This window comes from Catharus ustulatus, chromosome 6 (assembly GCF_009819885.2).
Source record: "Catharus ustulatus isolate bCatUst1 chromosome 6, bCatUst1.pri.v2, whole genome shotgun sequence".
Taxonomy (NCBI): Eukaryota; Metazoa; Chordata; class Aves; order Passeriformes; family Turdidae; genus Catharus; species Catharus ustulatus.
The window spans coordinates 3,322,645-3,340,625 of NC_046226.1; the positions used below are offsets into that span (position 1 = coordinate 3,322,645).

At 49.4% G+C, this 17,981-nt stretch overlaps 1 protein-coding gene across 3 annotated transcripts in view; it reads left to right on the top strand.

Moving 5' to 3' along the window:
* The window catches only part of SAMD4A (sterile alpha motif domain containing 4A), a 94,652-nt gene that overhangs the window by 42,194 nt on the left and 34,477 nt on the right, over positions 1 to 17,981 (top strand). For all 3 annotated transcript variants that reach the window (XR_004418246.1, XM_033062938.2, XM_033062937.1), the window contains exon 3: positions 16,834 to 17,355. Coding sequence is in view for 2 of the 3 variants with exons in the window: in XM_033062938.2 (XP_032918829.1) it covers positions 16,834 to 17,355 (522 nt within the window). In the remaining variant the exon portion in view is untranslated. The remainder of the gene's footprint in view (positions 1 to 16,833; positions 17,356 to 17,981) is intronic.

Sequence of the window (17,981 nt, forward strand, 5' to 3'; positions counted from 1 at the left end):
CTGTGGAGGTTGAATCCTTCCATGTGAGTAACTGCAATGTGTTGCTGCTCCTCAGAGCAAAACAAGATGCAGGAAGGGAATTTTCCTGCAGGGAGGTCTGGTCCTCCCCCTCCTTCCACAAAAACACAAGGTTTTCATTTTGTTGGAAGTTTCTTCCCAAATATTACAGAATTTGGTCAAGAACATGAAATCTCAAATTCTCCTTGTGGCTTTTTTTGATAGCTGAAAACAAACATTTTAGCCAGACAAGGGGAGGAGATTATTTTGGTGTAGTGAAAACTTGAGTTAGCTGGGAAAACTTTTTGTGTTTCAAGCACTAAAAAAGTGTCAAACTCATCATTGCTCAGAGCTGAGACAGTTTGGTTCCTCAGCATAATTTTGGTGCCTTTGATGGGCATCAGCAGTTATGGGAGAGGAACCAGGCATGGCCAAGCACCCAGGCAGGCAGTGGATGTGTCATTGCCAGCAGCAGTGCTCTTTGTCCTTTAAGTCCAGTGTCCACATTTCTCAGTGGAAAGGGATCATGGAAACCTTCCCAGTGAAAAGCTGTGACTGGGACACATCCTTTTAGCCCCTCCCAAAATGAATCTTTACAGCTCCTGGGATGTTTTTGTGAATTATCAATAAAAACTGGGCAGACAGGGGTTTTATTCTGCAGGAACAACATCACTCTTTGTTCTGAGGTCCTGCAGCGCTTCGTGGGTATATGAGAAACAAAATATAATAAAGGAAAGACAAACCAGCTGCTGTGGGCAGCACTGCAGCACAGTGAATTCCACAGTGAAGGTGAATTACCCAGGGAAATGTATATTTTAACTGGGTGTTTCTGCTTTATGAGTGCTTGTACAGCTGGGAAAGACACAGGAGTCAGCTGAGTGTTGCTGCTCTGGTACAAGGGAGAGTCAGCTCTTTGTGTCACTTTTTTTTGTGGGACTTTCCTAAAAAAAAAAGAGGAGTTTCACTTTGCTCTGAATGTCTCTATTGTAGATGCTCAGATTTTCCCGTCCTCCCTGAGTCAGCCCCAGCTCTCCCTCCCTCCTCTTTGACGTTGGCACTTCAGGGCAGGATCAAAGGGGGGAAATTAGAAAGTCTCCTCCTCGCAGTGACTCATCACTGGCTTTGGTCAAGTGCTGTGCTCTGGGTGATGTGAGCAGCAGAAAAGGGAGAGGAGGGATGTCTGCATCCCCTAATTCCTCCTGGGAATTCACCCCAGCGTGGGGTGAGGCTGCTTGTCCTCACTTCACAGCACAGCCAGTGCAGTTTTCTGTTCATCATACCTTCAAATCCAAACCAAAATGGGTCTGTTCTTCCCCAGGCAGAAAATCCTGTCAAATCTGAGATCTGATCAGATCCATAAAGTTCCTTTTTTTTTTTTTTTTTTCATTTACTGTAGAGAATTTGAAGCAATGAACAGCCAGGTGTTTCCCCAAGCTCCTGCAGGGCAGGGAGTTGTGGCCAGCCAAAGCCAGGGCTTGATTTTAACACCTCAAACATTGCACAGAAATTTTCTTCTTTGAAGTCCTGGGTGTGTTTTCCCTGTGAGGGTCTTGGCAGCATAACAGGCTTGGGGTGCATGCAGTGAGGGGGGCTCCCCTGTACACATGTTCTCTGGTGTCTAACACTGATTTCCAGCAGTAGGCTCCATGTCCTGTAGGTTCACAGCAGAGCTGAGAACTGGCTCAGACCTCAGAGTGAACCTCATCTTTGGAAAAATAAATTTGGTAGAGCTGCACAAGCTTTGCACAACCTGGATTTGTACAAAGAAACCAATTCTGGAATGGGTTACCTGAAACCATTCTTCCCACCTGTCTCAGACACTTGTGAAAGTCTTAAAAAAAGAAGGAAAATCAGTGATTTTGTGGCTGTTAGATGCACAGATTCAGCCTGTTAGCTCACCCTGCCTGCATCCTCCCAGGCAGTCCTTGATGCCTTTGGCTGGGACTTGTAGGACACACATTTATCCCAAGAGATGGGTCCAACACCCACCCCCAGAGAGGAGCTGAGCCCATGGCCTTGCTGTGATCTCAGGGTTTATCCATCAGCAGCTTTGGCTGGCAGCACCCATATGGCCACCCCAGCCAGAAGCGTTTCTTTCAGCATTTTTATGCAGCATTTTGCTAATTACTGTTTTCCATAATTGTGACAGTGACTTTCATTCATAGCACTTAGATGTGTATAAAAGCAAAACTTTCCTCAAAACTCCCTTTTTTTCTCCAGACATTGCTTAATAGGTGGAAATTACACTATTGGCTGCTGTGGTTCCAGCATTTATTTTTATTTTTCACCATTTCCATGTCTGCTGTGGGAAAGGAAGCAATGGTAGCAATCCTCAGCATCCAAAGATAGGAACCACTTTGTTTTAGCTTCACTTTGACCATGTTGAATTTTGCTGAGCACATCTTGGCCGAGCTCCAGGATGCTGGACCAAGCCCACCATATTCAGAGAGAAGTGAATAATTACTACTTCGTGGTGGCAACACTGGGAGGAAGGAAAAAAAAAAGTGTTTGCAAAGTGCTTTGAAGATAATGACAGCCCCAATTTGAGGAGTGACAGCGGTGCAGAACATCCTCTAGATAGCTCGTTAATGCCTGGTGATTAGAGGAGCAGACAAGGAGCACTGCTCCCAACAGTGCCTGCTTTGGACTTCCTTTAAGGAGGGAGTGCTGAAAGGGAGGGCTCAGCCAAAAATAAACGAGCATCTCAAAGGCAGATGGTCCTATTCACAGACCTAAAATTACACCAGCGGAGGGCCAGGCAGGATGAAAGGAATTAGCATCTGGTGGCAAAGGGAGGGCAGTGTCACTGGGGGTGGGTGACCAGATGGCCCCTGCACAGTGGGATGTCCTCCTGCAGGCCGTTGCAGCCTTTCCCCACTTGCAGACCTCTATATATTATTTTTATGTTTGTTCCTTTTTGTTTTGTTTTTTTCCCAGGGAGGTGCAGATTCCTCCAGAGCAAATGTAAGCTTACTGGCAGGAGGCTCAAGTCTCCCAGTTCCCTTTTATGGACCTGTTCACACCCTGCTCCTGCAGCCACTGCAGGCTGGACTGAGTTGAGTGAGTGCTGAGCAGCTTCAGCTCAGGCTGGAATCTTCCAAAAGCACAGCACTAGGGATAATCCCAGGGACAGGCACATCCAGCCTGAAGGCAAGTCCAGAAAGGTTGAAGCACCCAGTTTCCAAATGAAAGTGAAGCTGGTCACCCAATTTCTCCTTGTGAGAGAGGATTCACTTGGTAGTTAAGTGAGGTGCAGTGGCCTCACAGCTGGGTGTGGCCACCCTTGGATGCTTGGGGTACTGTCCTGCATCCCAGGTGGATCATGGAATCACCAGCTTGCTCCAAGCCCTGTCCAACCTGACCTTAAACACTTCCAGGGATCCAGGGGCAGCCCCAGCTGCCACACAGCCACTGCAGCCTGTGCCAGGGCCTCCCCACCCTCACAGGGAAGGATTTCTTCCCAATATCCCATTTTCCCAATATCCTGATCCTGACAGTGGGAAGTCATTCCCTGTTGTCTTGTCACTCTATTTTTTGTGCAGAGTCCCTCTCCAGCTCTCCTGGAGCGCTTTTAGGCTCTGAGCTCTCCCTGGAGCCTTCTCCTGTCCAGGTGAGCACCCCCAGCTCTCCCAGCCTGGCTCCAGCCCTTGGAGCAGCTCCATGGCCTCCTCTGGATTTGCTCCATGTCCTCCCTGTGTTTGGGATCCCAGAGCTGGATGCCAGACTCAGGTGAGATCTCACCAGATCAGAGGGATGGCACTCAGCAGTGATCCCCAGAGCAGCACTTGGGAGGGTGCAAAGGTGCCAGCTCTTGTCTTCAGGCTCATTTTCCCTTCTTAGGTGGAGCACCAAAACCCTTTTGAGAGCCATGCTGTGACTCCCAATCCAGGTTAAAATGACCTTTTTTAGTTGATTGTTCCCCCTCACATTGTTGTTTTTGGCTTGCAGGAGGGCAGTGACCTGGTTCATGGCACAGCCCCACGGAAGGGTCGTGTTGTAGGGGTGGGATACAGAACCTGCTGCTCATCCTGGCACAAGGGGAACCCCTGGCACCCCATTCCCTGCGGGTTATTCCAAGTGCATTCCTATAATGTGACTTCAGACAGTATTTGAGAATATTAAAGCACTGTTGCAATGCAAGAGGAAACCTGAGAGCTGAGATTTAAATCCCTCCCTGTGTATACAGGAGATTTGGGGAGGGACTGGATTTACTCCAGGGTTTTTCAACATTAACTCTCCAACATCTCTGACCATTCTGCAAAGATCAGGACAGAAACCTCTGGAAGAAGCTGCTGGCTGGCTGGAGGGCTTTGCCTTGCTACATAGCCACTCATTTTTATTTTACTTCTGAGCTGGTATTCCAGGAAAGCCCATTAAAATCTGGCAGCAGGCTGCTGGGGAGCCAGGCTGAGGGCTGGGGATGACTGATGGTGCGAGGTGTTGGTGGGAAGGAGGGGAAAAGGGGGATGTTCTCACTCCTCTGAACTTCCTTCCTTTGTGTTTCCTATTAAGCCGAGGGAGCTGCGCTGATGCCGCTGCTTTTTCAGCTTTCCAAGCTCCCATTTAATTGTGGATGATTTCATCCCGGCCTTTTTTCATGCTGAAGCCAGTGGCCTGCGTCATGCAACAGTGAATTTAGGCAGATTTTATTTGCATGTGAGTCATTGAGCTTTTCCAGCTGAATGTCACCAACTTGGAATTTTTGTCTGATTTTGTTGTTGTTTTTGTCTCTTGGTGTTTTTCCACCGGTCTTTTTTCCCCTGCCCTTTGCTGCCTGCACCCCCCCGTCCCTCCACGACTCCCCCCACTCCCAGAAAAAATAGGAAAAGACTAAATGAGAGTTTGGGTTGGCAGTGCAAAAGGACAGCATTAGGAATGTTCGGGGAGAGGGGGGAAAAAGGATGCTTTATGTTACTGGGAGGGAAGGACCAGAGCCAAGTCAAATTGAGGGCTCTAATTTGGGAGCGGTGTTATTACAGGTCAGAGGGAGTCAGTTACTGGCTAAATTGGGAGAGCTGTCACATGCCAGGGCTGGAAATGCTGCTCACATGGCTGGGGCACACAGGTTCCTGGGCAACTCAGTTTGATTTTTGTTGACAACATTTTAAAAAAAAAATATTAAAAAATAAAATAACCTTGTTTATTTTCCCTCAAATATAGGCTCCGTAGCAGCGTCCCTCTGCCTCCACTGCTGGCTCATCCTGGCCCTCACTGCCCTTTGCACAGAGAAGTTTATAAATAGAGCAACTCCTCCATTATGTGCAGCTTCAGTCTCTTTATTTTTATACTGGAATCTGTTCAATGATTAACAGTTTAAACCATGTGCTGTATATCAATACCTTGCATACTCTTCATAACTTATTTTTAGTATTATTTTTCCCCCTTCTAAATCCTTTATCCATTTTAGGCAACACCGTTACGACATTCAGATAAATTTTATATATTTATTTTAGCCTTTGAAGGAACTTATTTGCATTTCAATTAAGCTTTTGGTAAAAGGCTTTTTGCAATTAAAATTAAGAAGTCAGAGGAGTATTTCCTCCATGCCTGTGGTTGTGCCTGTAGTCTCCTCACTGAAAGTCAGGAACATTCGGGTGTTTTTATGGATTAGGCTCAAAGAAGAGATACAGAAATTGCATGTTTTATTTCTTTGGCTTCCTGCATCCTAGGAAATTCCACTGAAAATCTGGATTTGAGGGTGTGTGGAGGCATGTGAGCAATATAACCCTGGTGTGAGTGAAAGCAGGCAGTGAACTCATTTCCCACCTGTGCCCCAGGTCCCAGAAGCAGCAAAACCAGCAGCCCATGGCTGAGCTCACGGGCTCCAGGGAGTGGTGGGGCTTCTGGAAGCAATCTACAGCCCTGGTTCCATTGTGCTTTTAATCCTTGCTGACCCATCCCGTGGCCGTGGGCCGGGCTCTGTGGGCTGGCTGAGCTCAGCTGCCTTTGTGTGCAGCCAGCAAAAGCCACTTGAGCCAGGATCTCTGGGGATATCTTTGTCCATCAGACCTGGCACTGCTGCTCTGCTGTCCCTGTCTCCACAAGGGACGTGGTTTAGGTGTTATTTCTGCCCTGAGAGCCTTCTCAACCCACCCATGGGTTGTGCTCCTGCTTTCTCCTGCATTTCTGCCCCAGTGGGCAGAGCTGGAGCATCAACCCACCTGACAGTGCCCACAGTGCTGATGGGGCTTTTGCACCTTTGGATGCTCTCTGTGGTCAGGTGGGACCCTGCCATTATTTTCCTGGGCTTCCCAAAGTCCATCCATCCCATCTGAGGTTTGGGAACAGGATGTTGGTGATGCCCAGGGGCTTGGGTGCTCCAATGAGTAAAGAGAATCTGGCACTGAGCATTCTTGTCCAGTGTCACGTTGGCTTCACTCCTCAGGACAGCTGTTGGTTGGTTTGTCTGCCAAGCATCTGTCCTCCTCCTGAGCTTGGGGTGAGAAGCAGGAGGTGGCACCTCATCCTTGTTGATGTCCCCCCTGGCTCTCAGCTCTCATTTCTGACACTGAACCATTCCCCACATTTCTCTGGGTTGGATTTTCACTCTTATTTCCCACCCATTGACACTACTACCATCAATGTAGACATCACTCCACGCTGGCTGGACTGTGGCTTGTGAAATCAGTGAAGCAAATTCCTCTTTCCCAAGGTGTTCTGTGTGCCAGCTGTGTGGAGAAGCTCGAATGCCATCATTCATGTGGTGTAGATTCCCTTGGCACCCGTGGGGCTTTTGATAAGGTTTCCCAGCGTGTCATCTTTGCTCTGAGTCAGTGAAATGCTCTCAGCATTGGAAATCTCTGCACTAAATTAAAGTCCTGTTGCTAGGGAGTGTTGTGATAATACAGGGTATTATGCTCTGTAGCAAAAGTGTGCAACAGTACAGCCTAGAAAACAAATCCATAAAACCTCCCGTCGGATGCACAGTGTGAAAATCGAGTGTGCTTCAGCTCAGTATTAAATATGTCATGGAAAAAGGCTCCCTCTCCTCCTGAATTTCCTGAAAGTCTGCTTTGGGCTGAAAATTGTAGTGGCTGGAGCCAATTTAGAGAAGGAAAAATCCCTGCTCTTGTTGCTGTCTGCAGAAGCTCCTTAATGATCGTGCCATGCAATTCTCCAGTGCTAAAAATACATCACTTCTGGGTTTGTACAAACAGCCTCCTAATGACTGGAGCTCTGGCAAGCTCAGGAGGCAGAGGGGAAAAATAGTGGCAAAAATATGAAAATCTTACTCATGTCTACTCACAGTGGAGCTGGGCTTTTCTGTCCTTGTGGATCTCAGTGGGAGTTAAGGGATGTTTTGGTGAGAGATTCCAGTTTACTCTGCAAAAAAATCCCAAAATAGTGGGATTCTGCTCCCATTTGGAGTTTGCAGGTTGGGTGGAGGGTGCTGAGCTGCCCTGTCTGCTGGTGGGGTTTCATCAGCCTGTTTGGGGTGACAGGATGGGAAGATCTGATTGAGGATTGTCCTTCAGTGCTGGAATTCCCAACTACTGCTAACACTCCATGGGGCTGCTGTTGATTTGGAGAGCAAAATGGAGAGGAGAGCTGCCAGTGACAGCTGAACTCACTGCCCCAGGAGAGCTGCCTTTAAAAGGGCAGCAAGGCAAGCAGGGCTCGTGTCTTTATCCCACACAGGGGTTTTGGAGATGGGAGCAGAGGATTATTTGCTTTTTATTTCCCCAGAACTAACATGTCATCCCTGCCCCTTGCCTGCTGTCCCAAGAAGAATTGGGAGAAATTGTTGAAAGTTGCCCAGAGAAGCTGTGGCTGCCCCATCCCTGAAGTGTTCAAGGCTGGGTTGGATGGGGTTTGGAGCAACCTGAGATAGTGGAAGATGTCCTTGCCCAAACCAAACCATTTCAGAATTCCATGAAACTGGCTGTTCTTCCAAAATAAAGTGCAGCAGCCCATGTGCCTCCTGACAAACCCATCCCTCCTGTCTCAGCCCTGGGTGGTGAAGGACTCACCTGTGCACACAGGGAGCCATTGCAGCAAGGTTGTGTCTTTGGAACAGAATTGGTTTTTGGTGGTTAAATATTCACTGCTGCATTTAACAAGCAATATTGTGCAGTTAATTTACATGGAGCTTCTTAATCTTGGTAATCAGGAGTGGAGGAGATTTTCCTTCCTGAATTCTCCTGTGCTCTTATCAGTGCTGAACCACAGAATCACAGACTGGTTTGGGCTGGAAGGCACCTTCAAGATCAGCTCATTCCAACCCCTTGCCATGGACAGGGGCACCTTCCACTAGTCCAGGTTGCTCCAAGTCCTGTCCAGCCTGGCCTTAAATCCTGCTCTGTAGTCAGAAACACTTTGCTTTCCATGGTTACGTGGCTCTTGCCTTCATTTTTCCAAGAAACCAACGTTGCCTGCAGTGGGATTTCCCCAGCCACCACCTTTTGAGGGATGTGCTGTGCTTGTTGCTCCATTTTTTTTGCTTCTCCTCCCTGCATCCACTCCGGTCTGTTCACCTCCCCTCCCACTTGGAGCTTCTCTGCAGCAGCCGCTGGGGTGGAAAAGAAACATTAAGTACTTTCCTAATGTATTTTTAGCCTCTTAGAGTGTGATGTAGCTGCTGGAAACACGGAGGGGAGCCAGCACCATGTGAACCCAGAGGTTGCTGTGCATCACTGGCAGATTTTCCGTCGCGCTCCGCTGGCACCGCCGCGGAGCCGGGGCGGGAGGTGGGATGTGACTGCTGGAGAAGGGAGATGGAGCCTTGTGTGGTGTCTGTCTGTCCTCTCCTCGTGGCTGCTGGTGGGCAAAAGGTCTGTCTGTCCTTCAGAGAGGTTGTCCAGCCTTTAATCTGCCCGGGAGAGGAAAGGGACCAGTCAGGGAAAGGGGAATTCTGTGGTTGCCTTTTTATATCTCATCATAGACCAAAGATGCTGGGGTAGCATTTGGTGTGTTGGAGGCTCAAAGCTGTGGGATTGGTGCTCCAGGAGGGGAATTCAGAGCCCTTAATCCCACACATAGCAGTCCCCAAGCCCTCCTGGGCTTTTTTACAGGCTGCTCCCAGCTCCTAGCAAAGACTTGTTCCAGTCTGCTCCCCAATTCCTCCCCAAGCTGGGCTGTCAGACCTGAATGGAAGGGAGTGACAGCAAAAAGCCAGCCACAGGGATTTATTGGCTTTTCCTGTGTCACATCCCCCGTTATCCATGAGGATGAGCAGTTTAGGTGGGCTGTGAGGAAGCTGATCCCAGGATGAAGCCCTGGGAGCCCTGGGAGGTGCCAGGCAGCCGTGGATGCAGCAGGCAGGGTGATGGGCACAGCTCAGAAGTGTGGGATTAGATCCTCCTGTCCCACTGAGGTCAGTGCTAGCACAGGCATCAATTCAGACCTGCAGCAGGGAAAGGCTGCTGGGATTTCCACATTTACCTCCAGCCTTGGAAGGCGCTCGGAAGCATCATCGGTGTTTTCTCCCCTGTGTTGGCTGGGATTTTGCATGGATCTCAGGGAGATGAGGAGCAGGATTCAGGTTGTCGGTGGCAGCCTGCCTCTGTGCCTGCTGCACTTGGCAGGTCTGCAGTAACCTTTATCACTGAGATGTTTTTCCTTTTAATTAGCGTCGGTTGCAATAACGAGGAGGAGCACGCTGAAATTCTGATTATTTCGCCTCTGGTGGAGGGACAAGGCTGCCAGGTTTAACAGTGAGGGTATTGATGTGCTCTGGATGGGGTACAGAGTGTTTCCAACGGGGTTCTTGCTTTGTTTTCCTTAATGCTGGCCTTTTGAGTGAGGCTGATTTGCAAAGGGAATGATGTAAATTCGCCCAAACAAAGTATTGTGACCGGGCCAACGTGCAGGTGCTAATTACTGCAAATAATAATTTAAATCCTTTTAGCTGGAAACACTTTGTGCTTCACCTTCAATCAAACTGCTGCAGGAGCCAGGGCAGAGGTTTGTGTCTGCAGTGGTGCTGTTGGAGAGTGGATTTCTGTGATGGCTGGTGGGGAGCTGGACCATCTCACAGAACAGAAAACCCAGCTGTGAGAAGGCTGGGATTACAACAACCTGCCCTTGGTTGAAATTCAGACTTCTGGGTTAAATATCTTGGGGTTTTTTTGCTCTTTTGCTTTATCTTTGCAGCAAACTGCCCTGTGTGAGTGGGGTGTGGTTTCTCCACCCCACTCAGAATCACTGAATGGTTTGAGTTGGGAGAAACCTTAAAAATCATCTAGTTCAGAATCTGAAGTGAGATGAATTCAAGCATAAAACTAGATAAATTCAACTTGAAATGGAGGTAAATAGAAGTGCTTGGGAGAAACTGGAACAAGCAGACAGAGAATTCAGGTTTGTCTGATGATGGTCACTCACTGGCAGGTGATGTTGTGGCCAAGCAGAGCTTGTTGGGTTGTGTTCATATGCAGGGTCAGCTTTCTTCACCCCTTTTGCCCTGGTGAAGGCATCCAGGCTGCTGGAAGAGTTGTGAGAGCCAGGGCTGGCTGGAGATGACCTCAGTTACCACAGATTTGGGGGATTTTGGTGGAAGTGCAGGATTTTGGTGGAAGTACAGGATTTTGGTGGAAGTGCAGCATCCCCCTGCATGTGTGGAGCAGCTGGTGGCTGGTGATGTGCTGCTGGCTCTGTGCACAGCAGGACGAGTCCTGGTGCTGATTTTTCTCCCTCTGACAATAAAAAGTGGGTGCCCTCCACGTAGCTCTGCCCATCACCCAGGTTCAATTTCACATTCACAATCCAGGAAACAGTGAACAATGGGAACTTCTGGGAGCTGCTGAGGAAGCCTCTTGAAAAACCTTCCTGCAAACCCAGAAATAACCATCTCTTTCTCTGTGGCCACTGACTCCAGGCTCACTGGCAGTTGCCAGCTGCCTGAGCATGGATTGGATTTCTCTTTTGCTGTTGGCCATCCAAGACATGAAAACCTCAGTGTTGTCCATCCCTAGAAATGCTTGATTGCCATCCAGGAGCACCCAGTCCCTAATCATGCGTTGTGTCACTTTACAAGATCAAGGATCCCAACCTAAACTTTTAGTACAAACTCCTGTTTTTTCTCCCCAAATACCTCTGAGAGTGCAGTTCATTTCAGCCCTTCTGGGAAGGTGCTTGGAGGGTGCCCTTCAGATTTGAACATCTGGTTAATGGTTGGACTCAATGATCTTGGAGGTCTTTTCCAACCTTAATGATCCCATGATTCCCTCTCTCAGTCGTTTCTTGCCTGGGCAAATTATCTGAATGAGAACTTTTTATGGAAAACTGAAAACAAGGGCATAATAAAACAGTAATTTAGGAGCAATTTGCTGACAACTGGAACCCTTAAGTGCACTGACTTAGCATTGAGGGGCAATGATACCAAGCCTCCTGTGTGAATATCCTCTTTGTCACTTGGAAGATTTTGGGGCAGTTTTTAAAACACTTCTGGTCTTTAAATTGATGTCCTTGTTGCTCACCAAAATCACAGTCAGCAAATTCATGAAATCCTGGAATAGTTTGGATTGGAAGGGACCTTAAAGACCCATTCCAACCCCCTGCCATGGGCAGGGACACCTTCCACTATCCCAGGCTGCTCCAAGCCCTGTCCAGCCTTGGACACTTCCAGGGATCCAGGGGCAGCCACAGCTTCTCTGGGCACCCTGTGCCAGGGCCTCATCACCCTCACAGCCAGGAATTCCTTCCCAATCTCCCATCCATCCCTGCCCTCTGGCAGTGAAGCCATTCCCTGTGTCCTGTCCCTCCATCCCTTGTCCCCAGTCCCTCTCCAGCTCTCCTGGAGCCCCTTGAGGCTCTGGAAGGGTCTCTGAGCTCTCCCTGGAGCCTTCTCCTCTCCAGGTGAACTCACCAGACTCTCCCAGCCTGGCTCCAGAGCAGAGGGGCTCCAGCCCTTGGATCTTGGATGGGTTTGGTTGTTCTTGGCATTATCATTGTCCCTTGAAGACTTGTCACCTGGTGAGACCCACACAATCTTTTCCTGTGCTGACAGCTGCTCCTGGCCATCCCTCTCAGCAGGGTGGGGTTTTTAAAGTGGAATCTTCTAGCCCAGAAGTCACTTTGCAAAAATCAAAACTAGAATTAAAACCCCTGCAGTTTGGTCCTTCAGGGTTTGTAAAGCACCACTGTGCTGCTCATGTTGGTTTTTGCAGGGTCTGTGTCTAGCCCTGCCTTTGTCCATCTGGTCTGATTTTACATTTGGAAAACTGTGACTGTTCCCAGGACATCATAACCATGAGCCTTGTGGAAATAACCCCTCCATCCCTCAGGAGGCAGGTTCAGAGTAAAGGCAGGAAGGTCCCTCGTGGGGGACACATTAGAGGTGGATCCATCACCACTGGACATGGAGGCTTTAACAGTTTGCAGGGATCCAGCAGTGATTAAGCAGATTAGTGACAGAGAAATCCCTTAATAACTTAATAAGTTGACAAACTTCACCTCTTTTTTTCCAGGCAGAAAGCCCCAGTTTTGGGGATGGTGTTGGTCCTATTCATAGCACAAGCACAGGTTTCAGTCTTGGAAGCAGGACCTGGCTATATTTGGAGCTGGATTTATCCACAGGCATGCTGCACATGCATCAGCTGGGCTGTCTAGCAGCAAAATCCTGTCAGTTAAGTAATCCTTCAGTAGAAGGTGGTTTCACATCCCACCTTCATTCAGCTTCTCATCCAAAAAAATGTCCCATCATAAAAATTGGGATTTTCTGCTGTGGGGTTACCAGCAGCTCCCATCCCTTCCCAGTTCAGGGCTGGTCAGTTGTTACCTGACCTCATCTCCAAAAAGGGATGGCAGTTCCATGGCAGCAGTGGGCAGGACAGGGATTTTGGGGAGTTTCAAGACAGCAAGGGAGGGATTCTAACTTTGGGGCTCTCTCTATGCTGAGATTTGTATCATGAGCTGTGCCATTCCAGAGCAGTGAAATCCTCATGATGGGAAGCAGCAGGCATCCCTGAAGCAGCAACCAGGGGAATTAATGAGGCTGCCAGGTGATTAGTGCTGTGACCCACCCCAGGTATCATGTCAGGAGCCTGGGATGTGGGATCCCAGCACACATCCCAATCTCAAAGTGCTTGTTCTGGCAGTAAAGGATGAGCTATCCCAGATGGCCAGGAGTGCCTGGGAGCAGGTGAGGGGCTGAACTGGGGGCTCCTGTGTTCAGGGAGAGGGTGGAGAGGGGCTTTGGGATGTTGCCTGCCCCTCTCCCCCTGCCCACAGGCAGCTCCAGCTTTCCCTCTCCTGCACTGCCCTCTCCAGATCCCTCTGTTTTCTGGCAGATAGGATTAAGCCTGACCTTCTGCCCCATCTCAGAGAGAGCCAAACCTCTTTCAGATCTAATTATTTTCCATTTTTGTTTAATTGTGCACATCCTGCTGCTGGCTGAGAAGGAGACCAGCTCCTGCCTGTGCTGGGGCAGGGAAGGGCACCCAGCCCTTCATCAGCCACAGGCTTTTGGGTCAGTGCCCCATCTTTTGGAGTTGTGGTTTAAACCCCCAAATCTCTTGGAGGTCCAAGGCAAAGCTCCCCAGAAGCAGCTCTGGCCCCATCCTGTGTTTCTGCAGTGGGGACCTTCATGCTGAGCTCTCCCCCATGAGAGGAGGAGTCCAGCCTGGTCACCTCCTTCCTCCTCCTCCTCCTCCTCCTCCTCTCCTGCACCCAGTTTACACCAGGCTCTGCTTTCTCTGTCTGTATTTTGCTCCTGTGTTTAACTGGCACCAACTTCTTTGAGCAGTGCATTGCAGGCCTTTTTTTTTTAATGATCTTTGATTTCTCAGTTTATCTGAGCTGCTACAGAATCCCAGCTGGTGCCAGGCTGGGGTTTGGCTGTGCCAGCCTGAAAGTGCTGCTGAACCACCACGAGAGCAATGATAAAATACTGGGGTGTGACATCCCTCTCTGCAGGAGATGGGAGAAAATAAGAAATGTTTTCAACTCACCAGACAGCTGATTAAGAGAGAGGGGACAGATAAATCAGATTCATCCCAACAGGAAGCCTTGCCTGGAGCAGGGACACCTGCATATGGAAAATATGGATATGCTCTGGTGGGCCTTGAGTGCTGCTACACTCATGGATCCTTTACAGCATCACTTAGCTGAGTGTTGCTGTCCCAAATCCTATTTTTTTAGCACCAAAACAGCCTCACAGCATTCCCACAGGCACAGGAGCACACCCAGAAAAGTCCCTTCTGCTGCCATGGAGCAGCTCCTTCTCCACCAAAGCTGTGCCACGTCGTGTCCCTTGCTCCTCTCAGCACAGGGCACGCTGTGGCTGGCTCAGGAAGTGGCTCTGGAGGAGGGGGAGGTCTGTGGAGAAGTAAATACCAATGCAGAAAGTTCCAGGGAGAGTAGCCAGTGTTCCCAGCAAGCCATCTAGTGGTTCCCTGTTAAAGCAGTTGCATGCCTTGGAGCTGGGAAGGTGGATCTGGAGGGTGAGTGCTGCTCACCACAGCAGCCCTGTCAGGAAAGTGATGTCCAGAGTTTGCTCCTAACTGGAGAAGGTGCTGCTTTAAAAGCTCTCTTCTGGGTCAGGGGTGGTGGGAGAGTTTGGGTTAGCTGCTGGCCAGCAGCATGGGTCATCCAGAATCATGGAATTATGGAATATCCTCAGGTGGAGGGGACACATGAGGATTGTAGAGTCCAGTTCCAGGGTCATAGAATATCCTGAGCTGGATATTGATTTGCTCTTGTGCCTTGCCAAGAGCAAACCTGATGAATGATCCTACAGCTGGAGATCTGGATCTGCATTTCAGTGGTGTGGGTTCAGTTATCCTAGCTCAAAAACACAAAGAGGCTGTAGGGATAATCAATGATTTAGAGCAGCTTCCTGTGCAGAATGGATTGCAGACAGGAACAGAGAACATAAAGTTTTGGGGGATTTTTTCAGCATTTCACCTGATGAAGTTTTGGGCAGTGTGTTTAAAGCAAGCAGGAGTATTCTCCAGCACACAGTTCAGTTGTGGCTCTGCAGCACAGCCTAAGACAGGGGCTGAAATTTGAAGGCTTTACAGAGGGGTTTGGCCAGCCCTGGAGGAGAGACTGCCCTGGGGCTGGGCAGTGCCAGTTGGCTGCTCTGGGTGGATTTGGGAGATGTTTGGAGTTTGTATCAGCTCTTCAGAGAAAGCTCTGGTGGTGAAGATCTCACATCCTGCCCTACAGAAGGCAGTTCCATCATGTCCAGCCTCATTCATCTTTGCTCAGTTCAAGTCACTGATTCATAGAATTGTTTAGGTTGGAAAAACCCTCCAAGATCATCGAGTTCAGCCATTCCTCCAGCACTGCCAAGGCCACCAGTGACCCATGTCCCCAAGAGCCACATCCATGGCTGTTAAATCCTCCAGGGATGGGGCCACCACCATTTCCCTGGGCAGCAGCAGATGTGGAGAGCAGCCTGTCCATGCCAGCATTCACCTCTCAGCCAGGAGTCAGGCTGGCTGCTGCAGCTTTTCTGTGCAGCACAGTGTCTGACTGAATGGTGCTTCCCAAGCCACCTTGTTTGTTCCCACCTGCATGCAGATGTTTGCACATGGTAAATGCAGATGTTCTTTCACATCTCTCCAAGTTTCATAGAAGCATAGAGCATCCTGGAAGGGGACCCACAGGGATCATCCAGTCCAACTCCTGGCCCTGCACAGACACTCCAACAATCCCACCCTGTGCCTGGGAGCTTTGTCCCCTTTCTCCTGGAACTCTGGCACTCTGGTGCTGTCCCCATTCCCTGGGGAGCATGGTCAGTGCCCCACCACCCTCTGGGGGAAGAACCTTTCCTGATATCCAACCTAAACCTCCCCTGACACAGCTTCATGCCACCCCTTCAGGTGTTTGACCTCTACTCCAGTTTCCTGGAGTGTTTTCCTTTCTCTTAGCACAATACCTGTGTGCTGATCACGTTTATCACATCACCCTTATCACAGTGCCACGCTGGGTGGTGCCAGGACCAGGACATCCTCCCAGTCTGACAGTGAATCAGCACCACCAGCTCCCTCCATATGTTTTTCAGATGAGCTGTGTGCCCACATTAGAGCAGTTTCTCTGTGCTGTGCTGTGCTGCTGAGGGAGCCATGTGCAGCAGCACCTAATGAATATCAAGATGTAGAGCACTGCCTGTTCCCCCAGCTATTCACAGGCCAGTTGCTCTGTCACAGAAGGAAATCAAATTGCTCTTGACAAATGGGTGTCGGCAGTCACTTATCATCTTGTTATCTTCTAAGTGCTTACAAATAGGTTGTTTCATTATTTGTTCCATCAGTTTTCCAGGAGTTTGACTTAAGTGACCATTTTGTAGTTTCCCTGACTTTTCCTTCTGCATATTTAAATCTAACCCCTAGGTTTCCTTTTTTTTTCTCGGTCTTTTGAAATCTCTCCCATTTGCTGTGATCTAACAGAGGAACAGGAGCTCTGTTCAAATCTGCTTCAGCTCCTTTCCTTTGGGGCTGGTGGATGCACCAACACCCTGGTTGGATGAGTGTGCTCCTGCTGGAAAGCTTCTCCCCTCTGTGGCTCTCACCTGTGTTACCTCCTTTGAATCCTGACCTTTTCAATTTTCCAGCCAAGTTCTTTCCAAAGGTTAGCTTTACCCACCGAGTGCTTTTGTGTGGTATTTTCTGTAATCTGCAACAATATGGAAAATTTGGGCCAAATCATGATTTTGATTAAAATAAGCACAACAGCAGTGGAGTAGAGTCGGGTTTAGAGATGTTCAGAAGCATCTGGTAATTTCTGGTATCCAGTTTGCTGACAATGGTTTTGGAGGGTGGTGGCCCCATTGCTCACGCTGTGGTACCACACGTGTGGAAATCCCTTTGACATGTCATTTTACCCTGCCATGACCCTGTTGTTCAATTTCTCATTCATCTTTTCATTTTTCCCCCTTCTCTATCCCTTCAACAGGAATCATTAACCAGTGGCAACAGGAATCCAAGGATAAAGTGATCTCCCTCTTGCTGACCCACCTGCCTTTACTGAAGCCCGGCAACATCGAGGCGAAAGTCGAGTACATGAAACTCTTGCCCAAAATCCTGGCGCACTCGATCGAGCACAACCAGCACATCGAGGAGAGCAGGCAGCTGCTGTCCTACGCCTTGATCCACCCTGCCACCTCCCTGGAGGACAGGAGCGCCCTGGCCATGTGGCTCAACCACCTGGAGGACCGCACGTCGGGGGGCTTCGGCGGGCAGGGCCGCGGCCGCTCGGACTCGCTGGACTACGGGCAGGCTCACTACTATCACCAAAGACAGAACTCCGACGACAAACTCAACGGGTGGCAGAACTCCTCTCGGGACTCCGGCATCAGCGTCAGCGCCTCCAGCTGGCAGGACAAAAACCTGGCGTGTGAGAACGGCCACCTGCCCCTCTACTCCTCCTCCTCTGTCCCCACCACCATCAACACCATCGGCACTAGCACAAGCACCAGTGAGTACCCACGGGAGGCTCTGGGGACAGCCCCACCATCCCACCAGGAGTTGCTGCTTTGCCGTGGTTAGCAGAGGGGCTGAACTCATCTGGGCCATAGGAAAATCCTTTTTTTGTTTTTTTTTTAATCCTTTCCTCACCTGCTTTTTTTTTTTATTTCCTGCCTGCCTTGTTGGGGTTTTTTGCCTCTAGTGCTATGGGGGTTTTAAAGACCTGGGAGGTGGAGAGAGGGAAAAACAGCAAAGAGTAAGAAAAAGACCAAAAATGTGTTACTGAAGGGAACTCCATGTATTTCATGTAGCTTTGTGTAGGTTTACAGTTCAAGCAGGAAGCTGATGCTTCATGTCCAGAAGTGAGCTGGGAGCCTTGAGGCAAGTCCAAAAGTGGGAGGACTTCCTGAGTAGAAATGGGATTGAGACCCTGAGTGCAGGAATAAGTTTTGGAAGCAGGACTGGAATCCACCAGCTTCAGGGTGTCTGAAAACATTCCCTTGTATGTGCAGTGCAGAGGTGGGAAGCTGGTGGTGATTGAGGAGCTTGGATGGACAGTCCTCAGTGATTTCCAGGAGAGCTGAGTGGTTCTTCCCCCATGGAGACCTTGCCAGAGGTGCAGAGCCCAACCCAAGG